At 44.2% G+C, this 21,952-nt stretch overlaps 1 protein-coding gene across 2 annotated transcripts in view; it reads right to left on the reverse strand.

Moving 5' to 3' along the window:
* Positions 1–21,952, reverse strand: part of clec19a (C-type lectin domain containing 19A) — a 117,323-nt gene that overhangs the window by 32,010 nt on the left and 63,361 nt on the right. Inside the window, exon 5 of one of the 2 annotated variants that reach the window (XM_048551676.1) lies at positions 10,314–15,214. The exons of the other annotated variant lie outside the window; for it this stretch is intronic. Within the exon in view, the coding sequence (XP_048407633.1) occupies positions 15,135–15,214 (80 nt within the window). The 3' untranslated portion in view covers positions 10,314–15,134. Of the gene's footprint in view, positions 1–10,313; positions 15,215–21,952 lie in introns of those variants that run through there. 2 annotated transcript variants of the gene reach the window in all.

Here is a 21,952-nt window from a genome sequence, read left to right on the forward strand (position 1 = left end):
TGATTCAAGTGCGAAGGTGCCCATTTTGATTATCAAAAGGAGAATTCTGGTTTACAGTTTCACAGGTAAGAGGTGCTTTAATTCATTGTAAGTGCTGAACCTCTCAATTCGAAATTACAGCGAAATTGACAGTCGCTGTCATTTTGAAGATTTCATCAGCTGGTCCTAAGTAGATGGATAATGATAAAGAAGCTCAGCTAGTAAAACAGGTCAAAAATAATGCCAACAAAGTAAAATTTTTGTATGAACATCCTGCCAGTAAGGTTTTCATTTTAATACAATTAGCATCTGCATCTGAATGTATATCTAGAAGAGGTTAAGTAAGAAAAGTTCTGAAGTTTGTCTGAAACATTACAAACACAGTACACAGAGTCACTGACTGATGTAATGGTATAAGTTATTATAATGTGGGTCAAAACAGTCATTCAATAAAGCACAGAAATTTTACACAATGGGAGCTTAAATTGCTTTACACTTCAAATAATTTAAACTACTTAAAACTTTAAAGCACCATCCTATCTTATGCTTCATTCTTTTAACGTGAAAATGAATGACAGATTTTAAGTGGGTTATTTTAAGTAAATTGAAGGTATGTGATACTTTGTCTTGAACCTTTAACTCAGCAAAAAGTTATTCCAGACAGTCTCTACTCTATTTCAATAAGGAGTGCTTTACTGCACAATGAAACCAGGTTTGGCTGTGGTCTCGTAGAAACATACAAAATCCTTAAGGGACTGGGCAGGCTAGAAGCAGGAGGAATATTTCTGATGTTGGGAAAGTCTAGAACTAGGGATCATGGTCTAAGAATTAGGCCAGAAATCACACGACACCAGGTTATAGTCCAACAGGTTTATTTGAAATCACAAGCCTTTGGAGTACTGCCCCTCCTTCAGGTGTTAGCGAGATTGTTAGTATCAGCCACAGAATTTTTAAGTAAAAGGTCAAAGGGTCACACCATTGATGAGGACGTACTAAACAAACCTAAGATACTATTAAATCTTTAATCAGTTAAAAGTTTTTAATTGGTTAATATGTATATGTAAATCTCCGCATTTCTTTGAAGAGAACTTGAAGCTTACTTTTGAGAAAACTAAAGGTTTTATCAGTATAAGGAAGGGGTGATATTTTAGGTCAGACAATGCATGTTAGGCCTTGTTTAGAATCTGTTTGTGTTTTGGTTTGGAGTCAGACCTGTTTTATTTCTCAAGTAGGAATTTATAAAATACTACATTGACTGACTATCTATAATTTGTAATTTCGAACAAGATTGAATGTATCTGCAAATACAAATTCACCCCATAGATTTCTATGTGCATGTGCGTGTGTGATCATGTTAGACGGTGGTGCAGACTCGAAGGGCCGAAGGGCCTACTCCTGCGCATATTTTCTGTCTTTCTATGTCCCTCCAAACTGGGATCTACTGAATGAACCTTCTCTGGACTGTTTCCAACGCCAGTCTATTTTTCCTCAGATAAAAGAATCAAGACTGTTCACACTATTCACAGTTGTACCAAAATTTTGCGTCATAGTCTGTTCCCAAGTTCCCTGTGAACATTCCATTTGCCTTCTCTATTATGTGAAGAACTTGGGTGCTAAGTTTTTGTGATTCATGGATGAGGTTTCCCACATTCCTGTTCTGTAGCTTTTTGCAGTCTATATCCACCTAAATAATGTTCACCTCCCTATTCTGAGTGCAGAGTGTATCACCTCACATTTCCCACAACCTGTCTTCGTCCCTCTACAGGCTCTTTGCATCATTCTCATTATTTGCCTTCCTACCTTTTTTTGTGTCATCTGCAAATGGGACCTTGGATACAGACTGTGACTCAAGAGCATGGAGAAAATGGCAGGGAACTAGAATGATGATGGAGTGGAGATAGGTAAAATGGAAGAGAGAAATCAGAAGGTTTGAGGGAGATGAGAGATAGCATTTGACCCAATATACAAACATTGGCTCAGAGAAAGGCTTCATACTCAAAAGAAAAGTTTCAAAACCGTTCCTTCAGTAATAAAGCATGAGAAAGTAGATTATTCCACCCATTCCAACATTCAATAATATAGTCTTCCGGAATGCCAGGGTTACCTCTCTAACATCAGTGCAGAAGGAAAATTGCAAGCCTCACGTCTCTGTTCAGTGTAGATTCCTGGAATCCTCTAGAGAGAATTCAGGGGCCATATTTCTAAAGGGGAACAGCTGCTCAGTAACTTTTGGATTGAGATTCTCTCGAAGCTGCCAAGCTGTTTCTGAATATCTTAATTGTGAGACCATTGCCTAGATTTGCGATCTGCATGTTGTTTATACCCAAGTGATTTCAAATGGCTCTGACCAGGAGTTGAATGGAAATTTGAAGTTTTCACCCAGCTCTCTGTGGTCAGCTCATCATTAACACATGCACTGCTAAGCTCAGAAGTATGCAGGAACCACGTGCTGTAGGAGCTGAAAATGACAAGGAAGAGAAATTTTAAAAAGACACTGTTAATTAATGAGAAGTGTCAAAATGCTGGTGAAGGGGCTGGAGGGAGGGGGTATGGAATCCTTACATTAGTAACAGTGGCTAAAAAATGTATATGAACACATTTGGTAATTATTGCCAACACCTGGACTGAGAAAGAGAGAATGAGATTGTCAGAACTGAAAATAATGAAAGAATACTCTCGTTGCGGGTCTCAAGCATGATTTTATAGATTCATAGAATCATACAGCACAGAAACAGGCCCTTCGGTCCAACCAGTCCACGCCAAACATAATCCCTAACTAACCCAGTCCCACCTGCCTGTGTTTGGCCCATATCCTTCCAAACCTTTCCTGATCAGGTACTTATCCAAAAGTCTTTTAAATGTTGTAATTGTCCCCATGTCCACAACTTCCTCAGGAAAGTCATTCCATATGTGAACCACCCTCTGTGTAAAAAAATTTGCCCTCATGTTTTTTTTAATCTTTCTCCTCTCACCTTAAAAACATATCCCCCAGTCAGCTTTCCTGCTCCTCTGATGCTGCTTGGCCTGCTGTGTTCATCCAGCTCTACACCTTGTTATCCCAGCCTTTCTTTATAACTCAAACCTTCTATATCCAGCAACATCCCAGTAAATCTCTTCTGAGCCTTCTCCAGTTTAATAATACCCTTTCTATAGCTGACCAAAACTGGACACAATTTTCCAGAAGAAGCCTCACCAATGTTGAACATTGCTGAAGAAGACATGGTGCTGGGTGAGTTATTGACAAACACTGATGTGAATGATTTGTAAAAGAAGCAGGTGTAATGTGAGTAAACACGGCAATTAGTCTGGAATACACTGCCTGTAAATGTAGTAGAGGCAGGTTCAATTAACACATTCAATAGGTCCCTTGGATGATAATTTGGATAGAAAAAAAGCACAGGGTGAAAGTTCAGAGATTGGCACTGAGACAAACTGCTGGTTTGGAGACTGAGGACAGACAGGTCAGTCTGAATGACCTCCTGCTGCCCTGTGGTGATTTTGCAAGGAGTTTAGTTACTAACAAGGATATTGCACAGTGTCAATGCTATGAATCAGCTTTGAAACATGTTTCCAACAAGGCAGAGTTATGCCTCAAGCTGCAAATGACCATTACTGTCATTCCATCTGTCTCTGTGCTGTACAGCAGCTAGTGACCACGTAGCAGATGGTACAGTTCTGCACCTAGCTCTCAGTTACTCTGGAGATTAGGAAAACATGTCCTTTTCATGTAGCTTAGCAAGCATGGACCAAATAAATTAGACTAATACATTTGAGCCAAAGGAATAAGACAGAAGAGTGCATATTTAATCAACCCTTCCGTGAGTTTGCATTATTTGAAGTTTTGGGTGATTTAATATATATAGATTGGACTATCATGGATTTATTTACAAACTAATGCAAACATTTCTTCTAGAGCAAGTATGATTGTTCCTGTTTGAGTTTCTGAATTTCAGCAACAAAGCACAGGTAATTAGCCCAATAAATAAATGATCACCCCTACTGTTTTCAAAATAGATCGCACTCATACTTTCCAGTTGTGCCTGTGTTCAGAAATATTTCTTGCAAATCTCTCTTTATTGCCTTGTGGATACTGGGGCTTGAGTCGTTCATTTGGATGAATAGCCAGTTGATGATACAGAGTGGGTCTATTCTCAATGCTGGCTGGGGTTAGCAAGAAGGATTCTCCTTCCCAGCCTCCCCCCCCCCCCCACCCCCTCAGCCTGAAGCACGGTGACCCTCAGGTTAAACCCCCACCCAGTTGTCTCTCTCACTGTTTGTAACTTTGATGGTTGCAGGGTACGACACTCCAGTTGTAGCTCCCCTGCTCGCTAGTTCCTTTTCCTTTCATTTTCTATTTTTTTCTTCTCCTGCAGTACCATATTTCTTCCCTTCCCAATGCACCCCCGCCCACCCCACAAATTTTTAAATATCCCTAACTGGACCCAAGGTTGATGAGCCGTGAACGGAGACAAGGCAGGAGCTGAGCATGTGGGCCGCGTCCCTCAGGGGTAGCAGAGTGAGCACATGCTGATTGGCGGGCCGAATTCCCACACTGACAGCAGCAGAATGAGCCTGGGCCGGAGCAACAGCAGCGCATGGGGAATCCCAAGCCCCAGAGCTGCGTGAGGTGAAGGGAATCTCGGCACAGCATATCTTTCCTTGTTGCTGCACTTTGGCCTGACTCCAGGTGCTGACCTGCTGCTGCTTAGTATTCTTTACTGCAATTTAGTATAAATCCTTTTCATAATGTTACAACAACCTCCTTCCTAACTTATTCTCAGATACTGTAACCGATGCTTATGCTTTCCTTTTAATCCTCTTTCATATAACTGCACTATTTTTTAATTCTGTAAGATTTGTACCCATTAACAGGCAGCCATTGTAGAACCTGTTCACTGTCCCCCTCTCCTTCTATGCTGGGCTACAACTGACAATAAAGGATTTCAATTCAATTCATTTGATGGGTGTAAACTAGCTGCTGTGTTTCCTACATTACAGAGTCAAACTCCAACTGATATAAGATTACTCCCAGTTTTCAAGAATAAATTAGATATAGTTCTTAGGCCTAAAGGGATCAAAGGATAATGGATTAAAATCAGAAACAGGGAACTGAGTTGGATGATCAACAATGATCCCATTGAGTGGTGAGAACAGACTCAACGGGCTGAATGACCTACTCCTGCACATGTCTCTATGTAACTTAGTTACTCAGGTTCAATTTAGTGTGGGAACAAGCTCAACCAAGACCTGGTTTAAAAAGAAATGCCCATTGGCCTATAAGTGGGCCAACCAACATGGTTAGCAATGCCTGATGATGCAGATATGTGCCCATGTAGATATCTACTAATTTTCTTTGACAGATCATGAAGTGAACAACAAAAGTAATACAAACCACAGAAGTATACAACGTCCAAAGGAGAGCCCCTGAAGTCACCACCAATTTAAATGACTTTATTAAAAAATAATTGTACCTGTTCAGCGACAGATGCTGACTGTTCTGTGGTGTGACTCACAGAAGGGGAGATGACAGAAAGCAAACTGGGCCAAGGTGCTGAAGAGACGATCCAACATTGCTCACTCCATGTCCCAGTCAAAGCTAAAAGCTCTGACCTTTCTCTCTGTCTATGTTCCTCAGCGCAGGTGACAACTCACTCTCTCTGAGGAGCCTAGGCACTTCTTCCAAAAATTATCAGTCAGGTAGGGACTGAACAGGCCCACAGTGTGAGGCAAAGTACCAGGAAATCAGAAAATCCAGATGTGACATGGAATGTGAAGCTCTCTGTGCCTGAGTGGTTAAAATCTCACCTAAAGATACTGCAGATGGAAGTGGTCACTTTCAGGTGAGGCAGTAAAATCAGAGGTCCCTGATTGTCTTCGGAAGGAAATATAAAACATCCCAGGGCCCTATTGAAAGAAATGTCCTTGTTGCTCTGGTCAAGTTGATTGACTTGGCACATTATCTGGTCACTATCTCATTACCCACAATTCCCATGAGACATTATCTTGGTGCCTGTATACCAGGGAATTTTTAAAAGTGCCATTGCAAAAGCAAAATACTGTGGATGCTGGATCTCTGTAATCGGTCAAATCAGAAACTGCTGGAGAAACTCAGCAGGTCTGGCAGTATCTGTGGAAAAGGAAACAGAGATAACATTTCAAGTCTGGTGTGACTCTTCTTCAGAACTTCATGCTCAGTAGCAGCAGTGTGCGCCTGCTACAAGATGCACTGCAGAAATTCACCATACACCAGAGACAGCAGCTTCCAAACCTACCACTTCCTTCTAGAAGGACAAGGGCATCAGACATATGAGAACCCCACCCCCTGCAAGCTCCCCCCCTCAAGCCACTCACCATCCTGACTTGGAAATATATCATTGTTCCTTCAGTGTCACCGGGTCACAATCCTGGAATTCCCTCCCTAGGGTCATTGTGTGTCAACTTACAGCAGGTGGACTGCAGCGGTTCAAGAAGGCAGCACACCACCACCTTCTCAAGGGGCAACAAGGAATGAGCAAGAAATACTGGCCCAGCCAATGATGCTCACATTCCATGAATGGATACAAAATGCAATGCCGGTGTAGATCTTCCCAGACGCCAGGCCATAGGCAATTCTTTGTCCTTGTGAGACTGTCACATCTCTGCTGCAGTGAGAATTGTATAAAGAAAGCTCACAGCCCCTCAGCAGATCTATTCTCCAGCATCTCCTTCCCATGTTGGAACAGAGACAATAGACTGACACAGTATGAGATCATCATGTCAGCCTGTAACAAACATGAAAAAGTGTAGTGTTTGATACAGAAATTAAGACCCTTCCATGTAACCAAATTAATATATGTATGTGCAGTTAATCTCTGTCAGAGAACTGTCTAAAAGCTACAGCCCACGGTGTGACTAAACATACTGAAAGGAAGATAATAAAGTGTGAAACTGGATGAACACAGCAGGCCAAGCAGCATCTCAGGAGCACAAAAGCTGACGTTTCAGGCCTAGACCCTTCAGCAGAGAGGGGGATGGGGTGAGGGTTCTGGAATAAATAGGGAGAGAGGGGGAGGCGGACCAAAGATGGAGAGAAAAGAAAATAGGTGGAGAGGAGAGTATATGTGGGGAGGTAGGGAGGGGATAGGTCAGTCCAGGGAAGACGGACAGGTCAAGGAGGTGGGATGAGGTTAGTAGGTAGGAAATGGAGGTGCAGCTTGGGGTGGGAGGAAGGGATGGGTGAGAGGAAGACCAGGTTAGGGAGGCAGAGACAGGCTGGGCTGGTTTTGGGATGCAGTGGGGGGAGGGGAAGAGCTGGGCTGGTTTTGGGATGCAGCGGGGGAGGGGTCGAACTGGGCTGGTTTTGGGACGCGGTGGGGGAAGGGGAGATTTTGAAGCTGGTGAAGTCCACATTGATACCTTTGGGCTGCAGGGTTCCCAAGCGGAATATGAGTTGCTGTTCCTGCAACCTTCGGGTGGCATCATTGTGGCACTGTAGGAGGCCCATGATGGACATGTCATCTGAAGAATGGGAGGGGGAGTTGAAATTGTTCGCTACTGGGTGGTGCAGTTGTTTATTGCGAACCGAGCGGAGGTGTTCTGCAAAGCGGTCCCCAAGCCTCCGCTTGGTTTCCCCAATGTAGAGGAAGCCGCACCGGGTACAGTGGATGCAGTATACCACATTGGCAGATGTGCAAGTGAACCTCTGCTTAATATGGAAAGTCATCATGGGGCCTGGGATGGGGGTGAGGGAGGAGGTGTGGGGGCAAGTGTAGCATTTCCTGCGGTTGCAGGGGAAGGTGCCGGGTGTGGTGGGGTTGGAGGGCAGTGTGGAGCGAACAAGGGAGTCACGGAGAGAGTGTCTCTCCAGAAAGCAGACAGGGGTGGGGATGGAAAAATGTCTTGGGTGGCGGGGTCGGATTGTAGATGGCGGAAGTGTCGGAGGATGATGTGTTGTATCCGGTGGTTGGTGGGGTGGTGTGTGAGAACGAGGGGGATCCTCTTGGGACGGTTGTGGCGGGGGCGGGGTGTGAGGGATGTGTTGCGGGAAATGCGGGAGACGTGGTCAAGGGCGCTCTCGACCACTGTGGGGGGAAAGTTGCGGTCCTTGAAGAACTTGGACATCTGGGATGTGTGGGAGTGGAATGCCTCATCGTGGGAGCAGATGCGGCGGAGGCGGAGGAATTGGGAATAGGGGATGGAATTTTTGCAGGAGGGTGGGTGGGAGGAGGTGTATTCTAGGTAGAATACTGAAAGGAAAGTGTTTTACAAAAGTATCAGGTATCTAAAGACAATTCCTTTGGGTATCACAAAAACAATATCATTAAGACTTTTATAGCAATAATATCCCACCATTTCTTTATTCATATTCAGTTGTCACAGCTTTTATAACACAGCAAATCCAGTGGAAATATTCTGTTTTTAACTACAACAGGAAAAGCCAGTACCTCAGTATCTGTCCTGCCGATGCACAATGAGTAGGAGTTTGTATCACCTAGAAGATGCACTGCAGCAACTCATCAAAAACTTCCCTAAATCCCCACTAAATAATACACTGCCCTGTCATGGAACTACACTGTCATATCTTTATCGTCACTGGGTAAAATCAAAACTAAATACCAGCAATAAGGAAGAAATCCATTGGCAGGAGCCACATTCGGAGTTAACTTAAGAAGTTCAGGAAAACATCCAAGTTATGGAACAAAGCACAAAACTGTATAACATCAGGCACAAGTGAAATGATTGGTCAGAATATAAAGAGGAGCAGAAAATACCTGAAAGTTCAATGAAAAGAATTGGGAATATAAAAGGAAGCTAGCTAGAAATATCAAATTGGATAGCATAAGTTTCTGTTAGTATCTAAAAAGGAAAAAAGTAAATAAAGTGAGTCTTGACTATCCCAAGGGTGAGAATGGGGAGTTAATCAATGGCCTTTGGGAAAGGGAAATAGGGTTTAAACAGTTAATTGGAATATTTTTGAAGGAGTAACTCATGGGTAAAGGGGAACCCATTGATTACATGATAAAAACTGAAAGAACTGCGGATCCTGCAAATCAAGAACAAAAACAGAAGTTGCTGGAAAAGCTCAGCAGGTCTGGCAGAGCAGGAAAAATAACGTCAATCTGATTTTCTCCTTCAGATGCTGCCAGACCTGCTGAGCTTTTCCGGCAACTTCTGTTTTTGTTCCTGATTTATTAGATGGATTTTGAAGAGGCATTTGATAAGTCATCCTATTACAGGTTATTGAGCAAACTAAGAGCTCATGATGTAGAGTATAATTTATTCATATAGATAGAGGACTGGCTGGCTGACAGATACCTCAGGAAATGCATGAAAACTGTGTTTCTTGTGAACACCAGTGCCAAGTGGAGCAATGAGTGTTTAGAAGCACAGCATCACAGCTCTCTGCATATCAGCCCATGGCCATGGATCTGGGCAATGTGAGTGAGAATGGTGTCAGTCCCACAGTAGAGTCAAGCCCAGAAAGCATGGCCAAGGAGACCAACTGTATAGACATTGCCAAGAAACGGGGGCATTCCACTTCATCAATGCCAGGTTCCACACCCCCCTGTCTGTGGGTTTTCTCTCCTCACCTCTTGCCTGCCAAACCTACCTCTTGTGCTGTCATCCCCCTTATCTGGTCTCCTCACCCCAACCCCTTGCCTCCTCATCTTCTACTTCTCACCCCCTCACCCTACCCACCTCTGGGCCCTCACCCAAACCTATGGGTGCTTAACTCTCACCTCTTGCCCCATGTCAATGAGCTGGAGGAGGTTCATAGGAGATTTACTGTATTGATCGCTGGAACAAGGTGGGGTGGCTCGCGGGGTGAGGTTGGACAGACCAGGCTAGTTTCTGCTGGAGTTTGGAGGCTGGGGTCAGGGGTGACTTGATTGAAGTGCAGCAGATCCTGAATGATCTGCAAAAGGTGGATGTAGAAAGGATGGTTCCTCTTGTGGGTCAGTCCAGAGCTTGGGGGAACTATTTTAAAATTAGGGATCACCATTTTAGGACAGAGATGAGGGGAATTATTTTTTTCTCAGACAGTCGTTTGATTTTGAAGCTCTCAGCCACAAAAGGCAGTGCGGGTGAGGTTAAGGATCTTTATAATGGGGTGGGCAGCGGGGAAGATAGATTTTTGTCAGGCAGAAAGGTCAAGGTTATCAGAGGCAGATGGAAAAGTGGGATATGTGACAAAACATGATGGTGTTGGACGGTGGAACAGGGTCCAAGGCCGAATGATCTCCTTCTGCTCCAAACCCCTATGGAGTCCCATTCCAACTGCATTCTGTCAGGAGCTTCACACCCCCACCACACACGCTCGCCCCCACACCCGACCCCCACCCCTGCAGCACCGCAATTCAAAATGGAGTAAAGTGGGAAATTGAGAAGTTGCTTCATTTTGGAATGAAGAACCACAAGAAATACTGTTTAGGTGGATAAATACTGCAGAAAACTGCAACACAAAGGGGCTTGGGTGAACTTGTGCACTGAACACAGAAAGCTAGCTCACAGGGGCAGCACATAATCAGGAAGCTGAGCCTCATTTCATGGGGGTTGGAGTATTAGAATAGGGAAGTCTTACTGCAGCTGGTCAAGGTGCTGGTGAGACCACATCTAGAGTACAGTGAGCAGTTTTGGTTCCCCTTATTCATGGAAAGATGTCATTTCATTGGAGGCGGTTCAGGGAAGTTTCAGGAGGATGACACCTGGTATGAAAGTATTGCCTTATGAACAAAGGCTAAACAGGTTGGGACTGTGCTCACTGGGGTTTAGAAGAAGGAGAGGTGATCTCATTGAAACATATTGGATTCTGAAGGGGCTTGACAGGGTAAATGCTGAGAGGATGTTTCCCCTCATGCGAGAGCCTAGAACAGTGTCAGAATAAAAGGGCACCAATTCAAGACAGAGATGAGGAGGAATTTCTTCTATCAGAGGGTTGTGAGTCTTTGGAACTCTTCCCCACAGAGAGCAGTGGGGGCAGAGTGCTTGTGTCTATTTAAGGCTGAAATAGATTCTTGATTAATTAGCGAATCAAATGTTACAGGGAGAGGGCAGGAAGGTGAATGTGAGGAATATTTGATTAGAACATGATCCTATTGAATGGTGGAGCAAACTCAAGGGGCTGAATGGCCTCCTTCTGTTCTTATTTCTTATGATCCTGTAGCAGCTCAATATTAACAACATCTCAAGCACAATTAGGAATGGGCAACAAATAAATGGGCGAAAGGACCTTTGAGCTGGGCCTGTGACTGGGCCTGAGCAGTTATACAGTTCCTAGACAATAATAAAAAAAAGTCTATATCTGAGATTACTCTGCTGCTCTGAGACAGAATTCTCTTTTCTGTTGTTGTGTTCAGTGAGCATGCAGAGAACCATTTCTGATGTGTAACAGTTGCTCACACTGTTGGAGAAAAAACCCATATAATCAAGCAACAAGGCATGGCGCTTAATCCGGAACATAAGGTTCTAAATAGTTGTTTATCTTTTGGAGAGCTGTGTGTAACAGCACTGCAGGGATGTGGGGACAGGCACAAAATCAACCCCAGCTGATATGTGGTCCTCCTTTGTCGTCTGGCAAACAGTTAAATGTGAAAATCCTTTTCCATTATGATTGTCTACATATTTTTGCCATAATCGATTTGAATTGTGTCCCAGAAATAATGGTAGCCTAAGCTGCCCCCCACATGAAAGATTCTGAAATGAATAAAACTGACCAGGAAACATCAAGTAAAAAAGCTAAATCAAAGCTGCTTTCAGCAATGGCTTGATGTTTTAGAATGGCTATGTGTGCTTTCAAATGAAGTACACAATGTAACAGGATTACAGTTTTCACTTATGCAAAACTGCCAATTATTAATTGGTTTACTTTCTAATCAAACAGTAACAAGTTAAAAGCAGCAAATTGTGCACAATAAAAGATGATTTTAAAATTCAAATGCAGGCTCAGGTCCTATGTTTAACATTTAGTATTCGGTCACATCACTATTGCTTTCATTATTTCCTAGTTTATTAGTTGTGCTTTATACGTACTTGGTCAACACTGGAAACATATTATATTAAGAAACTTTCTTTATATCATCAAACAATTCCCCATGAGAGTGACATTTGTCATTCAGAATGTTTCTCTATTTGTGGAAATCACGAGAAGAGTATAGAATATGTTTAAGGTGGGTCAGTTCAGAAATGTTTGGAAATGATGAGACTGATGAAACTATTAGCCATACTATCAATTTCTAAAAGTCTTGTGACAGTCAACACCAAATCTCTCTGGGTACTGAATGACTATTAGTGGTATAATCTGATACTTTTCAGCATTTGGACAGGCTTTGTGGTTATTGTTAGATTCTATTTTGAATTATGTCCACATAGTTTTTCCTTCCCATCACATTATTCTGGTCTCAATCTCAGAAGTTGGGCTGATGGTGAAATGGTATGCTTCATATCTGTACCTGAACTACAATATGTCACACTTCACCAGCACATCTGAAAGACTGGGGAGATTACAATATCCCAGGTATATGACACGGAAACGTCTGTGAGATATGAAAAGATAGGTTTCTGAAGTGATATCAACCTCATAACAGCAACAATATGAATGTAGTAAAATGACCCAAGGCACTTTATAGGAACTTTTTTGCCAATAACAGTTGACTCTGAGCCCCATAATGAGATATCTGGGCAGATGAGGTAGGTTTTAAACAGCACCTTTTCAGGAGGAAGGAGAAATCAAGTGGTAGAGAGGTTCCAAGCAAAACTTTGCATGCCTATAGCCATAGGACAGCCTTCAATCGTAGAGATCAGGGATCCTGAAGGAGCCAGGATTGGAGGAGACCAGGTATCTCTGAGTCTTGTGGGCGTGCAGGAGATTACAGAGGAAGAGGGCCACGTCTGGACAAATTTGAAAACAAGGAAGAAAATTTTAAACTTGAGACATCGTTGAACTCGGAATAGGGCATGGTTTGTGATTGGCACTGGGTGTGAGTTAAGGCACAGCAGCAGAGTTTTGAGGTAATATTGTGTTTGCAGGAAGTAGAAAGCTGGAGGCTGGCCAGATTGAGTTGGAATGGTTAAATTCAGAAGAAACAAAGGCATGGACAAGATTCTCAGCAGGAAATGCACTAAGGCAAGGCTGGAATCCAGTGATTTTACAGAGTTGGGGAAAGTGATGGTATGGGGCTGTGGTGAGAAATTCATCTCAGGATTAATTCAGACAACAAAGCTATGAGGAGTCTTGTGGCCTGAGAGAACTATCAGAGAGCATTGGAGTATAGCCTAGGTAACAGAGTTTGGAGAAACTGGGCTCAGTCTTTCCGAGAATTAGTTGGAGGATAATTTTGTTCATCTGGCCCTGTGGGCTGGAAGTACAGTATGACACGATTGAGACTATGTGGGGAAGGAGAGAGCTGCTGGTGAGGTAGAACTGGGCATAATCAGTGAACACGCGGAAACTAACACTTGGCTTTCCAACAATATTATCATGGAACAGTACGTAGATGTGAAAAGGAGGGACCAAGGATTCAGTCTGAGGAACACGGGAGGGAATTGGGCAGGAACAGGTTATGGCAAGATTGATAGTGATGGGTCCAGTTTTAACTGCGCAGGCTGGGCACTAATGGTATGGTCAGCTGGCAATGAGGATGAGGAGGGAAGGATTACCCGTGTCACAGTAACAACACATTACATGCTTCCATGAGAGCAGCTCTGTTAATGTGGCAGGAACAGAAACCTCACTGGAGGAAGTCAAACATGGGGCAACTGTTATGATGAACATAGGTTTGAGGCAACAGCCTATTCAAAGGCCTTAGATAGGACTGGGCCATTAGAGATTGGGAATGGAATGGTCTTGGAGGTTAGAGATTGGGAACAGCTTGGACAGGGATGTTGGAGATTGGGAATGGGATGGTCTGGGAGGTTAGAGATTGGGAACAGCTTGGACAGGGATGTTAGAGATTGGGAATGGGATGGTCTGGGAGGTTAGAGATTGGGAACAGCTTGGACAGGGATGTTAGAGATTGGGAATGGAATGGTCAGGGATGTTACAGATTGGGACTGGGACGGTCTGGGAGGTTAGAAATTGGGAACAGCTTGATCAGGGATGTTAGAGATTGGGAATGGGATGGTCTGGGAGGTTAGAGATTGGGAACAGCTCAGTCAGGGATGTTAGAGATTGGGAATGGGATGGTCTGGGAGGTTAGAGATTGGGAACAGCTTGGACAGGGATGTTAGAGATTGGGAATGAGATGGTCTGGGAGGTTAGAGATTGGGGAGGTAAGAAATTGGGAGCAGCTTGGACAGGGATGTTAGAGATTTGGAATGGGATGGACAAGGAGGTATTGGGAACGGGATGGACAGGGGGGTTTGAGAAGGGGACAAGATGGGTTGCGAGAAAAGAGGTGGTGCATCGATTTGCTTGGATAATCTTAGTGGAGCAGAGACAGTTGAAGGAAAGTGGAGATGAGTTGAGGAGAAAGAGCCATTAACTATATCAATGAATATGGAAGCCCTCAAAAGGAACTAGACAGCAGTTCAGTGGGATGAGCGGGTGAGAGGATCTGAGGGGAAATAGGAGAGAAGCAAGTGAAAAACTTGCTTGGGCAACTTGCTCCAGCAAACAAGTGGAAGGTGGGAAATTGTGATAAGATTATACTGCGAAGGAAATAAAACGTTACCTTCTCATAACATGCTGAGGTGTAAACAGCAATGCAAAATTAAAAGCACGTATTTCTGAGCTGTTGTTGAATCAGAACAAATATCTAATTTGGAGGGCTTACGACTAAATGATCTAACATAAGACAAATATACATGACAAATCTCAAACTAATACATTCTTGGAAACCATTTGACCAATCAATCAAAAACAATGACCATGTGTTTGGACAGAAAGTCAATTTGAGAATATTAATGTTCGGTGCTACGTTATACACAATGCAATCATGCTACGTATCAAAAAGACTATGATTAATTGAAGATTGAAAGTGAAAAGGCCACAACATAAGCCAAGGACCTTTTTTCCAACCCAGAGCAGTCAATATTGACACTAAATAGTGTGGCACTTTGATGAGAACTTTGGAACATTGTTTTGCTCAGTTCCATTTCAATGTTTGAGCTTCCAGGCTGCTAGATCCAAAGAAATCCACTTCAAATTGTAATCCAAACAGCCCAAGGCACTTTGGCAATTAATTGTTCTCCAGGGAAGGAATTTTACAAACAAATGGAAATTCTCGACTGCAGCGATTGTCATTCCAGGATCGGAGAGCTGGGAACAGAAAAAGGAGAAATGCACATTCAGTATGAATGCACATTCATCTTAAACATGTTGATTTTAAGTCACATTTCCATTTAACTTTCCTCATTCAAAAAAAGAGAAGGCTTTTGAAAATTATTTCACGAGGTGTGAAAGCGCTTGTCAAAACCAGCACTTTCATATCCTCATCGCCCCTCACAAGGTACTCATCCTCCTCCTCACCATTACCCTCCCTGTCAGCCCTGAAGGACTTGACCATATCTCTCCCTCCAATTCTTTTGGCAAAGCAGATGCAGTTCTGAGTAAGTGAACACACAGGAGCAGAAACTCATTTGGACCCGTTTTTGGAACCGGCCCTCCCATTGATGCAATCTGTCTGAGCCTCGGCCATCGATACCTTCCCACCCCCAAGCCAGGCCTCGGTTTTTTCCAGCTCCCTCCATCATCCATGTTGTCCTGAGTGACGCACTTTCCCTCCGCTCCCCCCCCCCCCCGCCCGCACTTCCAGACCCTCCTCCTCTCTGCATCTCCCTCCTCCTCCTCCCTGCATCACCAGGGCACTCCTGCTCCCTGCCCCTCCCCCCTCCTCCTCCCTGCACTTCCAGACCCACCTCCTCCCTGTCCCTCCCTCCTCCTCCTCCCTGAACTTTCAGACCCTCCTCCTCCCTGCACTTCCAGGCCCTCCTCCTCCCTGCTCCTCTCTCCTCCTCGTCCCTGCATCTCCAGGGCATTCCTCCTCCCTGCACTTCCAGACCCTCCTCCTCTCTGCAACTCCCTCCTCCTCCTCCCTGCATCACCAGGGCACTCCTGCTCCCTGCCCCTCCCCCCTCCTCCTCCCTGCACTTCCAGACCTTCCTCCTCCCTGTCCCTCCGTCCTACTCCTCCCTGCATATCCAGGGTACCCCTCCTCCCTGCCCCTCTCCCCTCCTCCTCCTCCCTGCACTTCCAGACCCTCCTCCTCCCTGCACTTCCAGACCCTCCTCCTCCCTGCACTTCTAGACCCTCCTCCTCCCTGCACTTCTAGACCCTCCGCCTCCCTGCATCTCCTGGGCCCTTCTCCTCCCTGCACCACCCTCCTCCTACTCCCTGCATCTCCTGGGCCCTTCTCCTCCCTGCCCGTCCAGGGCCCTCCTCTTCCCTGCCCCTCCAGGGCCCACCTCCTCCTCCTTGCCCCTCTCAAACTGAGCTGTGATTGTAAAGAGAAGACGGTATGATCATCAGGTTAAATTTGACAAGAGCGAAGGAACACGCGCCACACCCACCCCCACTATACCGCGCCCCCCCCCCAACCCCCGCCGGCCTCCCTCCATTCTTCCCCTCCCTGTTAAACTGCCTGCTGGCAAGTACTGTCGCTGGTGCTTTCCCCTACGCGTTGCAGGAAGTCCTTAGCTATAAACATGAAGTAGTTTTGAATGCTCCCCAAAGATATTTTACCAATTCGATGAAAAATGACCCTATTTCTCCATCCCTTTTCTCCAAACTAAGGCCATCCATCCCTAGGAATCCATCAGGGACTTGCCCTCAGCTGGACGTTAGCATTGTTTTATTTCTGCTTTTTTTGAAAATTCAGATTTTGTAATCGAGTGTATAAACGAGATGACATTGGGGAGGGCAGCTCTGTACACCTTTCAGGATACTCCTGTATCACTGTGCATGTGTATCACTGTACTCCTGTATCACCATACTCCTGTATCACTGTACTCCTGTATCACCATACTCCTGTATCACTGTGCTCCTGTATCACCATACTCCTGTATCACTGTGCTCCTATAGCACTGTGCCCCTGTATCACTGTACTCCTGTATCACTGTGCCCCTGTATCACTGTATTCCTGTATCACCGTACTCCTGTATCACCGTACTCCTGTATCACTGTGCTCTTGTATCACTGTACTCCTGTATCACCATACTCCTGTATCACTGTACTCCTGCATCACCATACTCCTGTATCACTGTGCTCCCGTATCACTGTGCCGCTGTATCACTGTACTCCTGTATCACTGTGCCCCTGTATCACTGTATTCCTGTATCACCGTACTCCTGTATCACTGTACTCCTGTATCACTCTGCTCCTGTATCACTGTACTCCTGTATCACTGTACTCCTGTATCACCGTACTCCTGTATCACTGTACTCCTGTATCACTCTGCTCCTGTATCACTGTACTCCTGTATCACCATACTCCTGTATCACTGTACTCCTGTAACACCGTACTCCTGTATCACTGTACTCCTGTATCACTGTGCCCCTGTATCACTGTACTCCTGTATCATTGTGCTCCTATGTCACTGTATTCCTGTATCACTGTACTCCTGTATCACTGTGTTCCTGTATCACTCTGCTCCTGTATCACTATATTCCTGTATCACCGTGCTCCTGTATCACTGTATTCCTGCATCACTGTGCCCCTGTATCACTGTATTCCTGCATCACTGTCTTCCTATATCGCTGTACTCCTGTATTACTGTATTAATGTATCACTGTGCTCCTGTATCACCGTGCTCCTGTATCACTGTATTCCTGTATCACCGTGCTCCTGTATCACTGTCTCCTGTATCACTGTGCTCCTGTATCACTGTACTTCTATGTCACTGTGCTCCTGTATCACTGTGCACCTGTGTCACTGTATTCCTGTATCACTGCACTCCTGTATCACTGCACTCCTTTATGACTGTACTCCTGTATCACTGTATTCCTGTATCACTGTACTCCTGTATCATTGTGCTCCTGTATCACTGTATTCCTGTATCACCGTACTCCTGTATCACTGTACTCCTGTATCACTGTGCTCCTGTATCACTGTGCTCCTGTATCACTGTATTCCTGTATCACCATGCTCCTATATCACTGTACTCCTGTATCACCATGCTCCTGTATCACTGTGCACCTGTATCACTGTGCTCCTGTATCACTGTGCTCCTGTATTACTGTATTTCTGTATCACCACGCTCCTGTAGCACCATGCTCCTGTATCACTGTGTTCCTGTATCACCGTGCTCCTGTATCGCTGTACTCCTGTATCACTGTATTCCTGTATCACTGTGCTCCTGTATCACTGTACTCCTGTATCACTGTGTTCCTGTATCACCGTGCTCCTGTATCGCTGTACTCCTGTATCACTGTATTCCTGTATCACTGGGCTCCTGAATCACTGTATTCCTGCATCACTGTGCTCCTGTATCACTGTATTCCTGTATCACTGTCTTCCTATATCGCTGTGCTCCTATATTAATGTATCACTGTGCTCCTGTATCACTGTGCTCCTGCATCACTGTATTCCTGTATCACCATGCTCCTGTATCACTGTACTCCTGTATCACTGTGCTCCTGTATCACTGTGCTCCTGCATCACTGTATTCCTGTATCACCATGCTCCTGTATCACTGTACTCCTGTATCACCATGCTCCTGTATCACTGTGCACCTGTATCACTGTGCTCCTGTATCACTGTATTCCTGTATCACCACGCTCCTGTAGCACCATGCTCCTATATCACTGTGCTCCTGAATCACTGTATTCCTGTATCACTGTGCTCCTGTATCACTGTACTCCTGTATCACTGTACTCCTGTATCACTGTATTCCTGTATCACTGGGCTCCTGAATCACTGTACTCCTGTATCACTGTGCACCTGTATCACTCTATTCCTGCATCACTGTGCTCCTGTATCACTGTATTCCTGTATCACTGTGCATGTGTATCACTGTACTCCTGTTTCACTGTATGCCTGTATCACTGTACTCGTATCACTGTGCTCCCCTATCACTGTATTCCTGCGTCACTGCACTCCTGTATCACTGTATTCCTGTATCACTGTATTCCTGTATCACTGTATTCCTGTATCACTGTATACCCGTATCACTGTGCTCCTGTATCACCGTGCTCCTGTATCACTGCAATCCTGTATCACTGTGCTCCTGCATCACTGTACTCCTGTATCACTGTATTCCTGTATCACTGTGCATGTGTATCACTGTATTCCTGTATCACTGTACTTGTGTATCACTGTACTTGGGCACACATACCAAAAAAATCTAAATCCAAATCTTCCAGAGTCAGGGAAGCGGAACATGATTCCAGGGTAGAATGGGAGCATTGTAACCACACCCTCCTCACGCCAAACCTGTGTAACATTGGGCCTGTGGCTGGCTTTATAACCTTCAGATTACAGGTGGCATGTAAACCCCATGGTCCACTCAGTCCCCTGTGTTTGTCATCCAGTGAGGGAGGTTAGAGATACCCACTCACACAGCATACTAATTGTACAGGAAAGCAATAAAAGCAGAAAATTCTGTAAATGCTTAACAGGTCAGCGACAATACTGATTTTTGCAGAAAAACAGAAGTAATGCATATAAGTAAAATAATGTGCTCAAGATACCACCGAATAAACAAGGAGTCCAGGAGGTCCACCAAATATATTTTTAATTATCTAATACCTAACTTTTTCAAATCCCTAATATTTCCAAATCCTTGACCATTCCAAATCCATAACCTTTGTTGTGAGTTGGGTTGAGTGCTTGTGAATTTGGTGTTTGTAAAATGCTAGGGAGAGAAAAGATGGTCCCTTTAAAAGATGAAGTACCTTACCTATGCCTTAAGATTTAAAATGGATGTCCGTGAGCAGCAGTTTGAAGTTTGCAAGTGCACGAAAAGCACCCGAATTTAAACATTTATATTGAAAGCCTGTGCAGTTAGCAGGCCAAGCTGTAGTTTTGTTTTGTTACCAAGACAACAGGTTTTTGCTTTTAACCAATTAATTTGAACCAGGCACTCAGATACTCAAAACCAATTAAATTTAAATCTGATGGTGTTGACAACATGGGACCAATCCTAAGGTAAGAATTGGTGTGCCATCAAGGCTATAAAAGAAGGGGGCAGTTAGAACGGAGAGCTAACTGCCATCCACCAGAGCTAAAAGGCCTTCGTTCTCGAGAGAAGTGCTGGCTTACAGCGTCCTCCATGTCTTGGAGAAAGCACCATTTAAATAACGACTGTACCCACAGCACAACTAGTTAATATTCCTGACAGAAGAATCGACAGAGAAGGCACAGAACATTCCAGAAGATATGTAACCTGACTATAATTTCAAGAGACTAAATTCTCTTTTTTTTGTATATGTGGGAATTATATCTATTGGAACAGCATACCATTAGAATCCTGCCTTTTTCAGGAATAGTTAGAATAGATTTATTTGATTTATTAACAGTTTAGTTCATTCGTTCACTATTACAGTTAGATAAGTGAATTGTTACTTGTTGAGTGTAAAGTGAGTGTCAGGGATTTATTTTATTTAACCACTGGAAGTTGCTGAAAGGCAGGTTACACCACTTTTCACACTCCTTTTACTGATTATAGGGTGAGGTGCTCCTCTTTGGGTGTGTCAGTTTTGTTTCTCAGAAGGGAGTCAACTTCCACTTTATAACACCTTCCCAAATCCCTAACTCTCCCGAATCTCTAACCTTCCCAAATCCCTACATCTTCCTAACCGCTAACCTTTCCACACATTCAATTTAAACCTACCTGTGCGCATCTCTCCATGTCTAATACGGTCCATCACTTTATCAGGTTAAACTCCTCTGGCCACTAGCATCTTTTTCTCACCAGCATGGTCTGGACCCTCTGTACCCGTTTTGGCCCTGTCTTTGCATAGCACACTGAAAGCTCCAACACAGGCTTGTCCCTTTAAGGTATGGGACACAGATGGCCACATGAACTAAAATAAGTGGGACAGTTACTTGCAATGAAGACATCAGAAATTTACAACTGAATATGGTAGGGTGGATGGACCAAAATGTGGCAGATGAAGATTAATGTGGATTAGTATGAGGTTATCCATTTTAGTTGAAGGCCTAACTTATTATCTAAATGGAGATAAAACTCAGGCTGCTTTGGTGCAGAGGGATCTGGGTAACCTTGTGCATGAATCACAAAAAACTAAAAGCAATTAAGATAATAAGGCAAATGGAATTTTGGCATTTATTGCTAAAGGAATGGAGTATAAAAGTAAGGAAGCATTGTTGCAAATGTGTAAGGCATTCGCGAGACCAAAGAGGAGCAAATTACTGCAGGTGCTGGAATCCGTACTGAAAACAAAAATTGCTGGAAATCAGAACGGGTCAAGCAACATCCATGGAGAGAAAACAATCTAGCATTTGTGTCTAGGTGATTCCAGATGAAGTCATCTAGATTTGAAACATTAACTTGCTCTCTCTCCATGGATGCTACCTGACCTGCTGTGATCTCCAGCATCTTTCGCTTTCGTTAGTGAGAGCATATTTAAGGGACTGTTTACAGCGTTGGTCCCCTTTCGTGAGGAAAGATGTAATTGTCTTGGAGGCAGTTCAGAGAAAGTTCACAAGATTGATTTCAGAGATAGAGGGTTTGTTTTGTGAAGGGAGATCGAGTAGTTTACGTCAATACTCTCCGGAGTTTTAAGAATGAGAGGGGATGTAATTGATGTGTATAAGATGCTAAAGGAGACTGACAAGGCAGACATAGAGGGGATGTTTCCTCACGTGGGGCAATATGGAATGAGAGGTCATAGCTTTAGGATAAGGGGTAGCAGATTGAAAACAGAGATAAGGAGAAGTTACTTCTCTCAAAGGGTTATGAATCTGTGGAATTCACCTGGTGTGAGACTGTCACAGTCTGATTCGATGCCCTGAGCTACAGTCCCTGCACAGGTCCATTTGTGCTGCACAGGGATGGCTCTGTGTTATTGCAGTTACATTGTCTGACCTTGTGACTGG

This window comes from Stegostoma tigrinum, chromosome 23 (assembly GCF_030684315.1).
Source record: "Stegostoma tigrinum isolate sSteTig4 chromosome 23, sSteTig4.hap1, whole genome shotgun sequence".
Lineage (NCBI taxonomy): Eukaryota > Metazoa > Chordata > Chondrichthyes > Orectolobiformes > Stegostomatidae > Stegostoma > Stegostoma tigrinum.